General features: G+C 41.2%; 2 protein-coding genes across 3 annotated transcripts in view; both read right to left on the reverse strand.

The window, feature by feature from the left end:
• Positions 1-1,159: 1,159 nt before the first annotated feature.
• egr3 (early growth response 3) lies at positions 1,160-9,203 on the reverse strand. Of its 2 annotated transcripts, none has more exons than XM_074638470.1 (2): positions 8,632-9,203; positions 1,160-5,998 (listed from the first exon to the last, which is right to left on the reverse strand). In XM_074638470.1, exons 1-2 carry the CDS (start codon positions 8,783-8,785, stop codon positions 4,920-4,922), a joined length of 1,233 nt encoding a protein of 410 aa, XP_074494571.1. In that variant the 5' UTR covers positions 8,786-9,203; the 3' UTR covers positions 1,160-4,919. The 2 variants fall into 2 exon arrangements, with proteins under 2 accessions (XP_074494571.1, XP_074494572.1); XM_074638471.1 differs by lacking the exon at positions 8,632-9,203 and adding an exon at positions 6,139-6,341.
• Positions 9,204-14,845: 5,642 nt separating this feature from the next.
• pebp4 (phosphatidylethanolamine binding protein 4) overlaps positions 14,846-20,163 on the reverse strand; it is a 52,871-nt gene continuing 47,553 nt past the window's right edge. The window contains exon 7 of the mRNA XM_074638476.1: positions 14,846-15,043. Coding sequence (XP_074494577.1) covers positions 14,952-15,043 — 92 coding nt within the window. The 3' untranslated portion in view covers positions 14,846-14,951. The remainder of the gene's footprint in view (positions 15,044-20,163) is intronic.

Below are 20,163 nucleotides of genomic sequence, written 5' to 3' on the forward strand. Positions count from 1 at the left end.
TCCTGGGGTCTGAAATCAAGTACATTACATCTATCACATACATACAATATACAACATCATATTTGTGTTACACTGATAACATTCAAATTTTCCAAACATATATAAATTTCACATTCATACACAATCTTCCACAACCATTTAGCTTCAAGGCCCATCATCAGGGAAAAGGAACAAAAGAAAAAAACCATACATGACCAACACTGGACTATCGACCAGCTGCTTAAGTAATGTATTCTTAGATGGTATTTCATTATAACAGTCTTTTACTCATGGATTTTTATCTTGGTCTCTGTCTGTGGATGTGTGTGATTTTATTGTCTGCTCTGTTGACCTGTTTTTTATTATTTTTTTATTGGTCAGCTCATGTTGTTTTAAACATGCTATAGAAATAAATTTCACTTGACTTGACTTGACTAGACAGCTAATGTTCACATACTATTATAAAATGTGTGTTTATAATGTAGAAATATTCATGTATGTGTGTGTGGGGGGGATGTAGGGTATGTGTGCACGCAGGGATCCAAGAAGGCAAGTGATATTTTTCTTTATTCAAGTACTTACATAGAAATAACAAAACAATTGCATTACAACAAACTGAAGTGCCAAGTAAACATGGGGAGCACATCTCCCCCCCATCACAAGGATATAGTAAAATTAATTTCAATATTCAGCTCATCATAAAATGACCTTATTATAAGGTAATAAAAACATGAAATAGGCTAAAGGACATCCACAACATTTTAAACAAGACCCCTTGTTTTCTTAAAAAAAAAAAAGAAAGAAAGAAAAAAGAAAAAAGCCAACAGAACAGTTATCCCAGTGTGTGTGTTTTCAATTGTCTGTCTTGAATTGTTGTTATCCCATTTCACCCAAATGTGACTTATTTTCATGCATAATAAAGAAATGAGCACCACCCACAGCATCTGGGGGTAGCATTTCCGTGCACATGCAAACATGAGGATATACTGTAATGAAAAGGAAACACAACACAACAGAAAACAGTGAGTATCGACTCCATCCGAACACCATGGTGTCACCGTCGAAGACCACAAAATCCCTGAAGCCACCCTGTAGTCCATTAAGATGACATGAGTAGCCTAATATCTACACATTATTGAAATCTCTTCAAACGTGAGGGTTTTTTTTTTATTAAAAAAAAAACAAATCTTGTAATTATTAATTGTCACGAGTGAGCCCAAGCCTATTGCCCTGCCCAAGGCCAACTTCACGGAGACTAAAATCAAACAGTTAAACACAAACATTAGCACAAGGCTGCCTTCAACTGCAAGCAGACTGAGGTCACATTTAGGATTTGTTTCTCCTGTGGAGTTCTCATCTCATATTGTTTTTGATCAGCCAACCCTGCAACCCAGTTTGGCACAAAGATGGCTGCTGATGTTGGCTCAGATCCAACATGGAGCAGAGAACGAGGATGAGACAAATTCCAATTTCAGAGCGTTCAGCCGCCCACTTCTGGACAATAAAACATAAAAAAACATAATATAAATTATTCTTGGAGAAGCATTATTAAGAGGGGGTTGTTTAACAAATCATTGACATATATCTATAGCATTCACACGTTACACAGAAGGATTATTGTTCAGCAGAACACGGTGCAGCTTGTATTGTTGTTCAGCCACCAGACTATATCGAAGGAGTGGGATGCAGGGGGATCATATAAATTTTACAAAATCTATCTGTCCATTACAAAAGTGTCACAAAACAAAAAAGTGACAACACACAGTGCGAGGATATGACCGATGAAATATTGAGTTTGCAAAGTCGTAATTACATGGCTTCATTTAGACATGGGAATAGTTTGGTGTAGTCTCCGCCTTACTCTGCATCGTTCATCAACACAAAGCAAACATAAACACAGTTTTCTCTCAGAGGAGGCCACATCCTATATATCATCATTAAAAATGCACCAGCAAAGTGTCAATTCAAGAGCACGCGAGAGCATAATTTTTGGTCGAATAAATTAAAAAGGATCCAGAGTCTATAATGAACAGTGTCTAACATGAAATTATTCTAGATAAACATTTTGTGTTTCCTATCACCTCGTATACTATATATACTCTTTTGTGCGGCTGACTCCATGAGGCTGTCTGCTACATGATGTTTACGTTACAGTCTGTTTCTCATTGCGAGATTTAACCTGGCAAATCCCAATCTAATGTTTGAATCTTAGTTATTATCGAGCTTTGGGATCAGACATGTGTACAGTAAGAAGTTTTTAAGCTGTGTGTTCAGTTGCATTTTAATGGGATAAGTTCAGAAAAGTTTCATTTGTCGATGACCATCCATGCAATAATGGATTTTTTTTTTATGATGCAAAACTATTGATTTACAGTTTGATGTCACAGGGTGTTAAACAATCTGAAAAAGTGCAAGGAGGTCTGTTCATTTAACCACGTAGATGAGTTGAGAAAAGACTCTCTGAGGCCAAATTAATTGGAAAATAAGTGGACACTTGCCAGGAAGCTCAGCAGTGAAAACTGGTTGTTACAGGAAAGGGAAAGCATGGCCTCGGAAGCTCATTTCTGTATGCACTGTGTTCTCTGTGGCACTGTTTTTCTCAACCTCTCTTTTAACCTTTGCATTCGTCAGTCGATATTCTCTTTAAGTCTGATTGCAGTGTCGACAGACTGGTACAATATGTTTTTTTTTTCCAAACTGATAACAATGTTTTTATAATTTCTCTGCCTCATGCATACAGCATACATTAATAATCAGAGAGCACAGCCAATAAACAGAAATATTGTTGGTAAAAGTAGATGCGGAGGAGAAGTTTATCTGGTATTTGAGTGATTAACTTAAAGGGTAAAAACAGAAATGATCTTGGCACAAGGTTATTACTCATCTGATTTCACTCTAAAGGGCCATATTGCAGTCTTGCTGGCATCAGTAAGTTTTATCAAATGTGGTCATTGTTGTGCATTTGTCAATACTGTTATAATACACCTTTAAGACCCCATAGAAGCTAATGGAAGCCTACACAAAATGTTTCATTGAACGATATAAGAACTATTTCCTTCTATCAAGGACAAAGACCAATAAGGAACGTGAAAATATTGTTTAAGAAAGGATGCAATCATTTAGTCTCCTATCTATCCGAGAGCAACCGGTGTTTTCTATGCAATGGGGAAGATGTGTTAATTGAAATAACTGATTGCGGCTATAATGGAGATAAACAAAATGTAAAAAATCTCACTGTTTATTTCAGAGAACACATTAGTGCTTCCTTAAACCACTTTTAAAAACGTACAAATGGTGCAAATGCTATTATTCTTTTTTTTTCTTTTATGGAAGATAATAATACACCATATTTGGCACCGTTACAGTGCTCCGAAATTTTTTGCAATGACCTATGACAACAAAATATTCTGTATTATAACTACATTACTAAAAAGCTTTAAGACACATTCCGCACAAGTATTCAGTCAATTGAAAGTTCTTGTTTATGCAGACATTTTGTATTTACATAGTGTGCATGGAGGCATGCACATTATATGCACAATTTAATACTGAGTTATGATGCATTTGACATTTTGAGTACAAAAGTGAAACTTCTACTGTAGCTACCTGCATACATGTTTGTATACTGTACAAAAAACAACAAGTCCTTAGTTTACAACTCAGTCTCAGTCTCTCTGCATTATAGAAAAAGATGTAAACATAGATTTGGACATTTTTAATTTTTCTCTCACCATATGCTGCTAATCGTTTGGTGATTTAAACCAAGAAGTTTTTTTTTTTACACTGTGTATCCTTCATTCATCTTTGCTTTCATAAACTGCTGGTTTGCAACCCAGTGTCATTTATCTACTGCAAGTAGTTCAGCCTGTGTAACTGTGCTCTTAATTAATTTGATTTACGGGTTGTTGGCATATGTCACGAATATATTGCATATAATTGCAGAACTCAAGAAAACTGAAAAAAAAAATGAAGTGTTGGTGAGCTTTTCAAAAAAAGCATCAGAAATTATATCTGGTAACACCACACATAGCCACCATATAAAAAAAAAAAAGGCAACAAAAATACACAGTGTCTCTCAGTGACTACAAATAAATAAGTGTTGGCAAAGGCATTAACTGCTGCAGGCATGTTTGATTTATAAGTACAGGTAACAGGACAAGACAAGATCGGTTTGCTTTGTGGAACCCATTCAGTCATTATCTCCACCAAATAAATCTAAAATCTGAGATGCGGTGTTTGAATCGGATCTTTCTTCCTTTGACTCAACATGTGTGCTAAGCTGATATCACTGCTATGTTTGGCAAATGTCAGGCACGATAATAAGAACAAGGTTGGCTGTATCACCACAATACATTTGGCACATTCTTTTGAGAAAACAACATTCAAATAGAAAATAAAAAAACGACACCTCAACGAAAACAACAAAAAGACAGTCAAGTGCCACTAATAAGGTATCCATGACAGTACACAAATATAACCAATTGCACTTTTAAACAGCCTAATAATATTAATGCATACATCCCAGACAACTCACCCCTTTAACCATTGTAATTATGTCTGTTTTTGACTCCTATGGTGGATTCTGGCTTCCTTCCAATTTAGAAATTCTCAGTAAAATTTACAAAAGTGTGTCCACCCCAGAAACCTACAGAGTGGCGTTATGGACAGAATGTGCCAAGGTGCCCTTCTTTGTGTTGGCGCTGTGTTACAGTAGCTGAGGCTCTGAGTTACTTGAAAGAGAAGGGCGTACATGTAGCAGCCTTTCCCCTCTTACTTAAACTAAAGGCATCCATCTTAAAATAGAAGGAACTAAAAAAGAGCAGGGGACGTAAAAGAGAGGAAAAGAGTCACCTATTTTGCTCATAGTGGACCTGATCCCTTCTTCTTAAGTCTCTTTATGGGGCATGGTGAGGGTCCAGTCCAAGTGCACGTAGTGACGGTCATGACGTCCCCACTGTTGGCCCCCCACAGGAGCTAGGTGGCGAGCTGTGGCTCCCAGCTGCCCCACTGCTCTTGTCAGCTGGCTTCTTGTCCTTCTGTTTCAGGTGCACCTTTGCGTGTCTCTTTCGCTCGTCACTTCTGGCAAACTTGCGTCCACAGAACTCGCAGGAGAAGGGCTTCTCGCCCGTGTGCGTGCGGATGTGCGTGGTCAGGTGGTCACTCCGGCTGAAGGAGCGCATGCATATTCGGCACTGGAAAGGTTTGTGACCTGTGTGGATGCGAAGGTGACGGGTGAGCTCGTCTGAGCGCGAGAAGCGTCTGTCGCAGTTCTCTGCTGGACAGGCGTGCGGCCGTTCGTGGACGGGGGTTTTGCTGGGACGGTTGGGGTACTTCCGAGGTCGGATGGGTTTGAGGGTGAGAGTCTGTGGCGGTGGGTGGTGCTGAGGAGGGTGCTGCTGCCCGCCGATGAAACCTGGGTGAATTTGCTGCTTGTCTTTGAACGCCCTGATGGTCTCCAGGGGCGTGATGGGTGGAGGGTTGACTCGGATGGGGTCCATGCTCTGGAAGGGCTTGTGCTCCATCACGCCAACCTCCCCCTGATGGTGGAAAAGGTTGTAGTCAGGGATCATGGAGAAAAGGCTGCCATCCATGGAGGCTTTGGATGTGGAGTGATAGTCATTGCCGGGGTAGGCTAGACCCGTGCTGGTGGCCGGGCTGTGGTGGAAGGAGACCTGGTCCTGGTACAGGTCACTGCAGGTGGAATAGGCAGGCAGTGGTGGACCGTACACCTGCTCCATATCTGACGTCTGCCCACCCATGCTGGCTGCGGAGGACGATGTCTGCGTCGTTACCGTGCCGGGCGATGGAGAGACGCCCAGGATCCCCGCACTGACGAGGCTGATGATATTGTTATCAGAGCACCAGCCGGAGCCACCGATGCCACCTGACGGAGGAGTGTCAAAGGCAAACTTCCCCAGATAGGTGACAGTCTGCCCGCTGCGATTGGACTGGAAGCTGGATCCATACTGAATCTCTGCAGTTGATTTCTCGCTTCCCATGCCCAGATCCATTATATTATCTAGATAAAAGCAAACAAAAAAAACAGATATCATGAACAACTCATCCACACAATGTTGCACAAATCAGTTGGGAACAAAAAGCCAGTAAAAGTGATAATGTGGCACAAATTGTGAAAAAAAAAAAGTCAAGAAAATTCACTTTGTCAAGCTATATGATCTTGAAGTGTCAGTCCTCGGTTTGTCCAAAATTCAGCTTTTCTGCATATCTCTGCAATAGTGTGCCAACGGGAGATCAAAAATAAAAGAAGTCCACTACAGTTCATAAAGAAATGTGAGCGCTGTCAGACCTGTAAGTTAAGTGAGTGACTGCTGCATGTGAGACAGTGGTGTCTCTCTCTCTCTCAGATCCCACAAGCTCTCATAAATCAAGACCTAAACACCCCCTTTGATCCAGTCATTGTGTCCCTCAGGAGGACAGCCAAACTGAATGGCAAGATCTGATTTCTTTACAGCAGGGAGGATTATAGGCAGGCAGACGCCACATCTATCACGCTCAAGGATTCAAAACACATTTGCAGCACAGAACATCTGCACATTAACGGGGGTAAAAAATGTTTAAGTGTTTCCAATCCAATCTCTGCATTAGCGAGCTTAAGAACATTTTCACAAATTTCCTTGATATTTTAATTGTACAGAATCTCACACTTCACACACTGAATACGCACAGACACACACATTTAACTTATTCCAAAGACGCCATAAAAACCATCACATGCAGATGTGCTTAATGGGGACACATTTATGTGCTGATCGTGCTCCGAGGGCTTAATGTGAGACATTTGAAAAGAATTCTTTCTTAAAGAGAAGTTAAAATAGACGTCTCTTTTCCATTTGCAGGAAATCATACACAGGAGTGCTTAAATATTCACTCGCAGTAATTACAGCCTGCTGGAATTTGGCTAAAGGCAAAAATCATAATGAAACAAACAAAAGCTAAATTACGTATAATGCACAATAGCTTTGTGACACACAAGGTAAGAACAATGACACTTGTGGCATATTTTTTTTTGGGTGTTATGACATTTAGAAAGAAAGCCTGAGTTGATATTATTGTATTTTACTCTATAAATCTTGAGTCTTTTGGAGGTCATTTGATGGGATATTTAAACAGAATGAGAGGCATAACATAAAGTCATCCCTCTTTTCTTAGAGGTCAGCGTTGAAGAGCAAAGCACACACCTGCTCCACCTGTAAAATTACAGCATGCTACTTTCAAAATATATTACTGTTATTTGCCCCAAAAATAGCATACATACTAAAATTACATATATTAGTTTATAATGTGAATTTCACCATGATCAGACATAATATAAAACAGCAACACACACCTGTACTGCAACATCTTTTTTTTTTCCTATTCAGCTTCATCCCATTTGTTTAAATATCTCCTGTCACATAAAATACATTTTGTTGCCGTGTTTATAAAGAAATGTCATATGTTGCTTATATTTAATTTACTTATTTAAAAAATGATGCTATTTATAAAACTTGGCGCTGATAATTAAATAACGCACACTTCTCAGGTATATAAGGGGAATATATTTTGGGTTAAATTCAAGCTGTTGTTTTTTTTTTATTTAAAAAAAAACTTGAGCATTAAAACGGATTCAAGAACAAACAGGGGAAATGTAAATTGCGGTCAGAGCATCACATGGAGAGCTTCGCCACAGCCAGGAAACTAAAGATTTAGAGTAGATTTGGTGCAGCATTGACCCATCACCTCAGAAGGTGAGCCTGGACAATTAGTGATTGATTTAATGCCAAACACTGAGCTCAACCAACAAGTCCTCTTTATGTAGGCGTCTGAATTAATCACAAATATATACGTAATCTGGACTATAAGCAATAAATCAATCAATATCTCCGGCCTCGGCATTTAGGGTCTATAAGATGGTTCAGGGGCCCTGAGTTTAAAGATGGTATCATATATATATTTTTGGGAAAAGCAGCCACACACGCCTACTAAAATCCAAATCTGTGACATCTTAATAGAGTTGTGAATGAAAGTCATTGTGTAAAGTAGTTGACACATCTTTGCGCGTGGATGTTATATTAATAAATGTGTAGTTTGACCACATGAATTAGACATAATAACCTGCAGATTTCAGTTTGGGATGGACTTTGCGTGAAACAGCCTTTTTCCACCACAGCCGTTCATAAGACATAAGACATTTCATAACACGCCTCAGCTTTTGGGAATTAAAATCAATATAAATATGGGAGATTTGCTGAAATATAATATCTTAACAGATGATATTTAAAAAAAAAAAAAAAAGTTGTGATGAGTACAGGTGCCTTTTTCACGTTGCGTTTTGGAATCACATTTCGGCTATATATACGGACAAGGAAGAAAAATGAAAAAGAAACAAAAAAAAAAACAACACATGGAAACGGCTGAAAGTGAGTTATTTTAAAGGTGTATCTCATTCTGATACTGTGTTACACCTGACCCCGAAAAAAGTGTATCCAGTACAGGAGCGTGTCTTTGTGCGCAACAGCAGCCAGCGCGCAAACAGGTGCTCCGAGCGCCAAAAGACAACTGTTGCCTTTTTACGCTCTACATCTCAGTTTGAACCACTTTAAAAACAACACACACATAAGAAGAAGAAAAAAGTAGATAAAAAAATCTTACCTGTGTTCATCTGTGAATAGTGGTTAATAGATTCCGTACTGGTGAAAATATTCATAGACGTCGGGATGTCCTCTTCTGGGTAGAGACTGTCAGGGATGGTGTTTATTAAACTGCTCATGGTAAGAGGGAGCTTCTCCGCTAGTTTCCCTGTCATAGCACTTATATTCAGTCCGACATTTAGAAAAAGGTATCCAACACAGCGGGTGTTCTCAAAGTGGAAAACACAGGTGTTGAAGAAAAAAAAAAAAGAAGAGGAGAGAGGAGCAAGGATGGATCCTGTTGCTGCTGCTGTATCCAAAGTATCCGGAGTATCTCCTCCTGTGTGCTCACAGGCTTACTGTTGTTATTAATCTGATCACTGTGGAAGCTGCTTGTTGTGAGGGGGAATTTGAAGTCTGTGAATCAAATGGAGGAGGTGGTGGTGGTGTTGGTTGCACAAGAGCGGCTCTACTTGCTCTATTGGAGCTGGATAAGGGGACTCCAGTCTGCACCGTGTTAAATAGGGGGATGGAACATTCGCGTGACGTAGATGACCATATATGGACAGAGCGCTCCTGAGCCCAGGCTCTCCGCGCGTCAGTCGGTGGAAACTACAGTGGAGGCAAAAAGGCTCCGATAGATAGATAGAGAGAGATAGAGCTACAAAGTTTACTGAATCTCCAGTCCTTCTTCGGGATGTGTGTTCTCTCCTCTGTTCCCGTCCTTGTGGAAAACATTACAAGCGTGTTATCTTTTTAAAATATTTTTGAAAGTTCTTTTAACATGGTCATGGAGCATATATATATATACTGTATATTTGTATTCTAAGGGTGTATTGTTCCTATGCAGAAGGTATAGTTTAGTTTATTTATTGACTACACTGTTTTACATTTTAATAATTTATTTATTTATTGTGTTTGAGTCGAATGTGCTACTTTATTTTGTTACTGTAATTACCTTGTGCCTTTTTCTACCTTTTTTCTTTTCTTAAAGCTGACTCGGTGTAAACTACTCAGAATTCCAATGTACTTATATTAGGTGCAAATGGCAAATAAAACTCTTGAATCTTGAATCTTGAATCTTTATTATTGTCAGGCGTTATGATGATGATGTCCATGGCACACTGTGGGCTTTTTACGCAGCTGTGTTTGTAAGAGAGAGAGAGAGAGAGAGAGAGAGAGAGAGAGAGAGTGTCCTTATGTCACAAGTTTGTTTTTTTATATTGTAAACTATTTATATTCAAACTATTTTTTTTTTATCCAAATAACTTGAAAAAAAAAAAACTCTGGATAGTTGGATTTAGCTCTTGGTGAACGTGCACACACGCTGTATTGCAGAACACTGGTTCAAACTCCCATTTTTCATGCTGCTCACACTTATACAAAGACAGTAATTGACTTGAGTTAATCGCTTGTAAATATTGCAAGCAGCGTTGTAAATCCACAGGCTTGCTTTGACTTGGAGAACCAAGTGACCGCTTACAAGTGGAAACTCCAAATAAGGCAGTGTCCGGCCACGCCCCCTTCGTGTCTGTATTTGGACATGTGAGTTCCGGGTGAAGTAGAAGTGGAAAAGTGATCGGAAGCCACAGAGATGACAGTGGACGAGGCGTCATGGTTCGCTTTTTCACCAATTTGCCAACTTGTGAAAAAGTCTTATAATGTTATAAAAATATCCCCTTTATGATTGTGACACAGGCAGCTAAATAAAGCCTTATGGGGTCATACACAGCTTTCATATCACTATCACAATCATCAGCTTCTGCACTCCTAATAATGAGGATTTGCTGAACTTTATATTTCCTGCTGTAGCTATAACAATATAAAAACACACAGGCCCTTTTGCAAAAAAAATCACAGAAAAAATATTCAATGAAATGTCACTGCCTGAATATTCAGACCTGAGAAATTAATATAGTACCTCAATGAACCAGAAGTGTAAACAGAGTGTGTGGGAGAATTAGTCTGAATCATGCTCTGTGTTTAGGGGGCTTACACAAACAGAGCAGCCAGAGTGATCTTGTGCGTCTCATTACCACAGGCAAGTCCTCCATCCATGTGTCTGTGTGAGTAGCAGTCATACCAGCGGGCAGAGCAGGGTCCTCTCTCTAGAGGGGTGGGAGGTCTTGTTCACAGTCTTGTGCCTTGAATCATAAATATAGAAAACAATGATCCTGATGGACTTGATTCAAAATCCAACACTCTTGTGTCCGACCCAAAGATAGATTTTTTTTATGTCGACTTAATCATCAGCCTCATACTGACTCACTCCCTAAACTGCGTCTCTGTATCACTTTTTGCACATCGATCCAGGTCAAAAGGCACCACAAGTTAAAATAGCAACATGTCTCGTGTTGGAGCTGTTCACATAGCTGAAGAATGATTATTACAATGTTAAATGGTGAAATTCCTTCTGAATTGACTTTAACAACAACATCTCTGGAGAGTGAATGTGTCAACATGTTAATTAAGTCCTTATTTGTATACCATTGAAAGATTAAAGCTTCAGTAGACAGTCATTTTTTGGCATCATTGGGCAGAAATTCCATAATAACCTTTCAGCATTTTGTAATTCAAGTGTTCTGAGAGAAAACTAGACTTCTGCACCTCCTCATGGCTCTGTTTTCAGGTTTTAAAAAATGTAGCCGTGACGGAAGGCCTTGACCAATCACAGGTCATTTCAGAGAGAGAGAGCATTTCTATTGGCTGTGCTCCGCCAGGTCACAAACTTTCGCATTTTACAGCTTAACAGTACATTACAAGATGTTTCTGAAAACATTTGACACGTGAAATAGGCATTACAGTAATATATTTTAATTAATTAATTAATTATTAATTAATTAATATTTGACCTGTGCTGCCTAGTTTGACCGTTTGGTCGAAGATCGTGATTGACTGACTCGTGTCTGTCATAGATAGAAGCTGAACGGCAGACTCCAGATCAGCTCTGACTGGTTGTTTTCCTCCGGTCTGTGAAATCTTACAGATGCCATTAGGAGCACCGGAGGACACCAGAGGACACAGAGGCACATCATTTTTTTTTCAGATTACCTGTCTCATGCACTACTGTCAGGATAAAGTGAACGTTTTATAAAAATAACTTTTTATAAGGACAGTATAATGTAATGCAGAACAATGCAATGGCTTAATCATAAAGACTTTTATAAGCTTACATAAGGAAGTATTTATAGCAGGGTTATTGCATCAGATTGTGTTGTATTGTCTGTTGTTCCTGTTATTTTGTCCAGCCCATGAAGTCAAACAGGTCGATCAATGCAGTCGGAAATCCGTGGAAAAGACTTCGTCAACTGTCACGTTTATGGATGCAAACCAATGAGAGAATCCCCTCAGGTCAGGTCACTGTACTACAATGGGTCTCGTCGTGGGGAAGCGTTTATGCGACTTGTGGTTGGAAAGTTGGCCAGCTCAGCTGGAACACCTACCTGCCGCTGGGTCACATGGGGCAGTTTGTTGTCGGCTTGCGGCGTTAGATCTCTTTGACTGTGGTGTCCCAGCTCCTTTGCATACGGGGATTCCATGGAAGCACCGGCTCATTTTAAAGCCCAGTGGAAAACTGCCCGGGCACTGTGGATATATAGGCAAATTAGTTTTGTTTTTTTCCAGGCTTCAAGGAGAGGACTACAACTGTTGCTCCTTGCTGTTAGTTACAGATCTGGAAAGATACAAATTTTCCCAATTATACCAACAGTAACTGCAATTACATTACTTTTTAAAGCACAAGCCTCTATTGTTATTATGATCGTGTATACTGTAATACTGACGGCATGACATGAGAAATAGTTTCCATTTATTAGGCTGACAAATCTGCTGGTAACGATGCTCTAATAAGCAAATAATCTCCCAATAGACCTCATATTTCCTAACTATGACTTTTACGATGACCAGCATCCAATTTTGAATTCATACAGTGGAGAATCTCTGATCTAAATGAAGTTAAAAGTCTAAACATTCACACTTTTCACATGCTTGACTAAAAGAGGTGTAATGGTTACACATTTCTGTAGAGCAGATCATTAAAATGTGCAGACCCTTTTTGTTGCATTTTCCTCATCGTAAAAGGTATGTTTATTCACTTTCCTATTAAGTCCTCTGTGTTGCAATGGTCCAAATTGAACATCAGTAAGCTAAGTTTTATTTTTCACAGTCAATAGGAGAGATCAAAACGTGCATTTAGGTTGCAAGGCCAACGCAGATACCTTAGCAAAAATGTTTAAAGGTCAAAAGGTGCATTTTAAAATTCTGCGTTCCTTGTTGGTGAATGATGTTGGTGGAGACATAGAGCCGAAAAATAAGGATATTCAAGTGAATTTACTTCAGAATCAAATCTCCAGGTGGACTAAACAGCACTGAATCTCTGCAGTCAGATTTGCAGAACAACATCAGTCTGTTGGGGTCAAACACAGAAAATACATGTGCAGAGTGGTCAGCAGACCACACAGTTGACATGCATTGAACAGATGTCACACTCAAATATCCATTTCGCCACTGCTCACAACAAGAGATGAACTGCAGGAAGTCTCCAGTGAAATAAATCTTCTGCACTTCTTCTGCAGCAGGAGCAGCGAGAAAACAAGAATGGAGACTCAAGTCATCATGCATATTAGATCACTTAGTGCCGGTTAGGCAATTGAATTGATTATACAGATTCCCTTTAATTAATGTAAGTTTGAATAAATTAAGAGAAATATTAAATGCCTTTGCCATATCATCAAGGGAAGTGAGAAGAAAGGCAATATAGTGAGCACCGTTGAACTACAGCTGTCAGTTTTCCTTAATCAGAATATTTCAACTCTCCTGACATTTGGAGTAAAAATAAACACATTCAAGGAAGCTGAGTGGCAAAACCCAGCTGTTTTGGCAGGATATCTTCCAGATATAAAGGAGAGAAAAAAAAACTGCAGTGTATTTGGAAGTACAAATCTTGGCATTTCAATGGTGTACTGATGGATTCAAGTAGGTGGTTTTTGGAAGAATGCTCTCCCACTTGGCATGCCTCACAATGAGTGTGGAATTATACTCCACTTGCCAATTGTTAAAAAATGTGATTTCATAAGTCAAATAAGACGGGTAAATCAAGGTCAAGAGCGATATTCCAACTGACGGATACTTAACATTTGTTCAAAAGCAATGGACTGTCTGTCTAACTGTGCTTATGTGCATTGTTTTGGTTGTTTTGTTTGCGGCCGCGGCTGCTTTGACTGCTAAGTCGGGGGAAGCAAACAAAGCGGACGCAGGACAATTTGATCAATGATCTCCCAGAGTTCATCGGGAGGGCACATAGGGGTTTACCAAGGCTGGCTTAACCACCAAAGGATCAAAAAACCTCCATTACCTACTCCTGCCTAGCCCACTGATGAGACACCAAATTAGGGTCAATGAAACCACCAACTAAAGATTGATCATCAGAACATCAAAGTCCCTCATGTAAATCCAGCCTTTTCCAGACATCTGGGGTATTGATACAAACCCCTCCCAGAGGAGAGTTGCTGGTTAGAAACCAATATTCCTCATGGGGGGTACTCTGACCCACCCTCTACAAAGAAGTCTGGAAAGTATCTCCTCGTGAAAAGGGTTGAAAAGTTTATCTGCACCATCCTCTACAGACCTGCCAGGTAGGCCTCTTATGCAACTGAGCAAAGTTCAAAATGGGTTCATCATCCCAAAGTTACAGTCAAGGACACGTCAACCCGTTAGAGCTGCTTTTACTTTGAAAAGAATCAATCAAGGAACCTGAAAGCACCACGATGTTTCCAACTGAGGTGAGAGTGGTCAATGGAAATATCATAAACAATGACACAAACAGGCAAGTTCCCTTCACCCGACACACCGCAGGCCCTATAGCCCCTCCCCCACCCTTGTCCTGTCACTCTGTGGAGTATTTTGGTTCAAGTTCCACTGCGGCATCCGGCTGTGTTGCGGTCTCGGTTTCACCTCCCACTTCCTTTTTTTGGCCCTGACGTGTTTCCGCGCTTGAATTAGAATAAACTCTTTCCACAACGAGTTGTGATATCAGGCCGTCTTCCTTCTCTTGTCGACGGCGTTCGGAAACTAATAAGAAATCCCCAGTGAGGTTAAAATCTATCTCCCAAATCCTGCGCTCTAGACCACGTGACAGAGATACAAGGCAACATCAAAAACCTAGCAGCTGGTGCAACACAAAGAGGAAATCTCTTTTCTAACTCAATGATAAGATAGAGGCAAAGAGGGCTGACCTGTTGTGAGCTTTGAAGAAATGATGCTGTTTAATTCAGGGAAAGTGGGGAAACATCTTATTTTATAGTATTTGTACTGACAGATTCTTCTTTCAGGCATCTGAGCATCTTAGTCTTTGTAGTTTTGGGTGAGAAACTGCAGAGTGGCCACAGGCTCTCCCAGATCAAACCTGGCAATGAAGGCCTGGAGATCCCATTTACCTGTAGGAGCATCAACAAAGAAATGTATTAGTATTACAGGGGAAATGTACTTAAAATCCATGTTTGTTTTCTGTCACTGTTTTGCCGATAGATCAGAAATAACTGAGCAGTTTAACCTCACAAGTTTATTAGACAACATGTTTTTGTTATCCTAAATAAATTTAGTAGAGTCCTGAGTGCAATCTCTGGTGCATTACACGAGTGTTTCTCATGACCGCTCGGCCCATGTTTCAGGGATCTGAGGCCTAACTGAGCAGCACATGGCTCTGGGACGTGAGTCACTGAGAACAGCACTGCTGAAAATAAAACATGTTGCTGTAATGATGGAGGTGGGAACGCAAGGACGTATTGGCAAGAAGATATGATTCAATCGCCTGGACTGTTTTTTTTCTTCCCTCCCCTTTTAAACAAACACCAGACGGCCATCCGGCTGGTATGACAATATCACTTCTTAGATTTTGACAACCGCTGATTCCCTGCAGCTTCCCCTCCCTTTACAAAAAAAAAAAAAAGACAAATTCACAATTATGATTCCAAGGCAACAAAACCCTGCGTGCTTAAAACTTGCAAACTTCAACAGATTCTAGAGAGAGCGAGTGTCTGTCTGTCTGTCTGTGTCTTCACATGTTCGAGTGTACATACGACGACGCCGTGCTCCGCAATCCAGGGAATCGCTGACATTCTGGTATTTCCGTATGTGGAGTAATTACATTAACAGCTGCTCAAGAATAGCGTAGGAAAGTTAATCTTTTGAAAAGAAAGCCAGCTACTGAAATGATCCAAATCTGTAGAGAGAATGAGTCTCACAGTCGGGGGGGGTTGAGTCTGACTCTGCCTGGATAGAAACGTTACTGCTTTTCACCTTTCACTGCAGCTGCTTTACAGGCCTTCGCCGTGGCTGTTTTCGCCATCAGGGAGCCACGTTTTGTATCCTGCAGCATCGCGGAGGAGATCTGGGAGAAGAAATACACTTTGCCTCCACCGCGCACATCAAGTGCACTCACCTCGCATCGATGCAGAAACAAATCAGAAGGATTCATTTACATTTCAGACAAAACGTCTTATTCAAGGCTGTGATTTTTCTGGCTATTTTCAGAATATATTATTGTATTTAACTTCTATTTACCTAGTTTTAAACATAAAAAGGCAGTATTACCAAATTATTACTCAACTATTTTTGGGCTCATGCACCCTTCTTGATCCTCGCTACATGTTTAGCTTATGAGACTGACACCTCGGTGTGTCCGGGTTTGCCATGAGGTCGGGTCAGGGTCTGAGCTCAGCTGGGGAAGATGATGAATAATAACTGGGAGATGAGCAGATGAGTACCTGAATCCTGCCAGGTCCCCTCTGTGAATGAGGATTGCCTGCAGAAAGGGCTCCAATAATCAAGCGAGGGCAATGGAGTTAAGTGACCTGCCTGTATGATAGGGCATAGCCCCCGTGGCCCCTCTGGCCTGTGCTCCAGTGGGAGATAATGCACCGCCTCTGCAGATCCCCAAACTCCCCGGCATGTCCAGAACAAGGTCCCTCTCCCCGTAGAGGTAGCACCTTTAGGGAAAGCTGAGGGGTGAGGCAACAAACTGAATAGAGGGATCTAGTCCCTGAGTCATGTGGCAGATTCTCATGATAGTCATGCCTTAATAGTCAAACTTTCTCTTTCCCTTTTCACAGGAAAAACCTGCCTTGTGGTAGTTTTAAGCATCATTTCCTCTAACGGAGAATGTCACACTGAAGATCATTTTATTGTAGACTAACGATCAGACGGAGAGTCGAAACCAGGCACTGCTTGTAAGGCTTTACACACATAATCCTGTCTAAAGCTGTGCAATCATTGGGCGCAGTCCAAAGTGAGGCAAATTCACAATATCTGGCGCTATCGCGCTGGCTGGTACCCTGCAAATGCCTAGACTTACAAGTGACCTTAAAATAGGCTGGTGTCTGTCTGTTTGTAGTGCGGAGACGTGTTTCTGCCTCTCCCATCTGCCTGCTCATGGAAAGGACAGATAGTGTGGGACCTGAGGGCGATGTTAAAGTCTTCCTGCCTCCCCTTTTGTTTCCACCTTGCTTCTCCGTCTGGGTATGGCAGGAAGATCAGGACTGCTGTGAGGTGACACAGAACTGCTACATTTAGTGGTGTGGGCGGTGTCCCTGTTAAACCTCTTATAGTGTCTCGAAAAATACTCAAAACCAAGTGATCCTGTTCAGCGCAGTAGAGTAAGAGGAGCCATATCAGGGGAAGAGCTTTACTGAGCTTTATCACATAACAGTCATAGTCATAATAATGGTATCCTCATATCATGAGGGGGGAAGTTCGTTGTGTACGTCAGAGGTCAAGGGTCAGCTACAGAGAGACGCGTCTCGCTCAGAGATGCTTTAGCGCCAGCGGGGCAGATGACTGCTGTGGAGGGACCTGGGTCGAGGAATGTTGTCAACACCGTTTGGCCGCCGATCTCAGCTCACAGCCTGCCGTCTATAAAGCAGCCTACATCGTTACCAAATACTGTCACCTTGCCTTGGGACTGCAAATTCAATCTTAAAAGGATATATTGCATGTTGTATTGTATTTGGTTAGTTTTCATCACCTGTCACATTGCAGGAAATAAATAAATGAATAAATTATGAAATAACCCAAACAATCAATTATCAGAATAGTTGCTGATTAGTTTTCTGTTGAGCAACTAATTGATTAATCAACTAATCGTTTCAGCTCTTGCTACAGCTAATGGTTATTTTAGTCTATATTAGTTGTGAGAAAATAGTGAAAATGCCCATCACATTTTCCCACAGTCTGAGGTAACATCATCGAATTCCATGTTTTATCCAAAACCAAACAACATTCTCCATCCCATATGACAAAGAAAAGCAGCAAATCTAGCTTCTCAAAGGACTTGAGCTGAATATTTGGCACTTTTGTAAATTAATTCATGTAAATGATCAATCGGTTATTTTCCTGTGGATCGACTAATTGATTAATTGATTGAGCTCTACTTTGATTATTCATTTCAGCGGTGAATAACAATACTACAAAGCTATTTATGGAGTTGGGGAAAAAAATCAAGAAACTTTTACCTCGAACCCGACAAGCATCTGTTAAAAAAAAAAAAAAAAAAAATACAACGAGCCAAAATTCAAAACGTCAAAGTGTTCCTTTAAGGCAGCCGACTCCTGGCGGAAACTCAGGCCTGCTGTAGCAACCAAATCCTGGCTCTCTTGACTCCACGCAGCTCTGATTAATGGTAGAGGCTGTGGGTGGGTGGTAGACATGGATCTGCCCATTACCACACTGCAACATTGCAAATGGCTTCAATTACTGTGGAGTGTGCTGAGCTGGCAGTAGGGGCTCTGGGAGGCAAGATGAGCAACGTGCACCATCCAGCAGCTAACTCCACTGTGATCCGTTCATTCACACAACATACACATCATCGTGCACGTCCGCTGCCTTGTAATTTGCTACGAAAAAAATGGAAGAAAAAAAGACGAGAACTGATAAATTTTTAATTTTCAGCCAATAATTCTGACGCTGTTCTTCTTGTGATCGTCACAGTTTTTGTTTATGATCAATCTACAGTTGAGGTCCCATTCTGGAGGCAGAGGGCTGGATGTGTGAACAGTGATTGTGCAAACTACTGTGTAGGCTGAAACAACACTAGATGGCCTCTCTCAAGGCCTCAGCTTCCCTACCCGGGAAACGCTAACACTGTTTCCCTTGACAAACTGACTCGGCGGCACTAAACAGTAGCAGGACATATTGAGGGCTTTGCCAAGTGGCTGACAAGTATCACGAGGGCCTGTGTGCCCACGCCTGCCCCCCACCCTGGCACAGGGGCAGCCTCCAGTCAGGGACAGCCTTCCTGAGCCAGAGCGAAGGGGATTCCCTACGATCACGCCCCTGTGCCCGGTGCCAAGAGCGCAGCCCCCCTGTAGTTCCTTGTGTAATGAACCAGCTGTCTCCATCAGTTCACTGACCCACATTCATAACCTTATCACAGGAGGCACATCGGACTCCCACGGATCCGCACAACAGCCCTGCTCCACCTCTCATTGTTCACCCCCTTTACTACTTAAGTGATGGTCAGAGATGAAAAGAAAAAAACAAATTTGCGATACAATTGAGTCAATGACTGCGCTACTGGAAGTGGAAAGCGATCATTAGGAGTCTCCCACCCACGACTAAATGCTCTCCCTTCGCAAATCACATCAATTAATGTCATGGGCTATGAAAAATGCTCTCTGTGTCATACCACATGGAGGGAGGACAGACGCTAATAAGTGAACATACTTAACGGAGGAGGTGGGGAGACATGGGATTCCCTCCGTTCCTCTTGTCTGTGCGGGAATACCGTGCTCGTAGCCAAGTGGAGGCCAACAATAATACAGCAGGTACACCACTGAATTCAACCGAACCAATAATAACAGTAACATTGAATATTTTTCTATTCACAAACCATGACTAGGCTTTCATTCTTAACGTCACGCAGCATCTATTTCCATTATGACCCTGTTTACAAGGGCAGTTATCCTCTCCAGAATTGACCCATCAAATGAGACATTTGATTATCCAAGAGGGAATTTCTTAATTTCATTTCCCCTTGAATAGAGAGAACAGTTTGCAGGAGAGAGGAAGTGCAACAGCGGCGAGTTAAACTCATCCAGTAGATTAAGGATGGGTGGATCCACTCAGTTCAATCGCTTCATAATGTGGGGGCAACTACTGCATTGGAGCCGGCAGCAGAAAATGAGTATGCTCCAGTTTGTTTTGCACAAAAAAATATATTAAAATATTCTAAATAGCAGGCTATTATTCATGCTACTATTTCTTCACCTTAACTAGTTCTGACACAGTGAATACTATAACAATGCCTCCCCAAATGTGAGTTTTGGATAATCCAAAGTACATCTCTTTTGACATTTCTTTTTCCAGAGGTTTCAACATCAAACAGACCTCAGGCTAATATGCCTGGATTGTTTGCTGACATAGCTGTCAAAACTTCAAACAGCAGAGACTGGCAGCTCCGCTCATTCACGGCCGCAGCACTTGAAGTCTCACACCGCCCTGATCTCCCCTCAAATCACTGGCTGTGACCCGAGTAGAACAGACAGACGGGCACGCCTCCTGT

The sequence above is a fragment of the Sebastes fasciatus genome, chromosome 6, assembly GCF_043250625.1.
Source record: "Sebastes fasciatus isolate fSebFas1 chromosome 6, fSebFas1.pri, whole genome shotgun sequence".
Taxonomy (NCBI): domain Eukaryota; kingdom Metazoa; phylum Chordata; class Actinopteri; order Perciformes; family Sebastidae; genus Sebastes; species Sebastes fasciatus.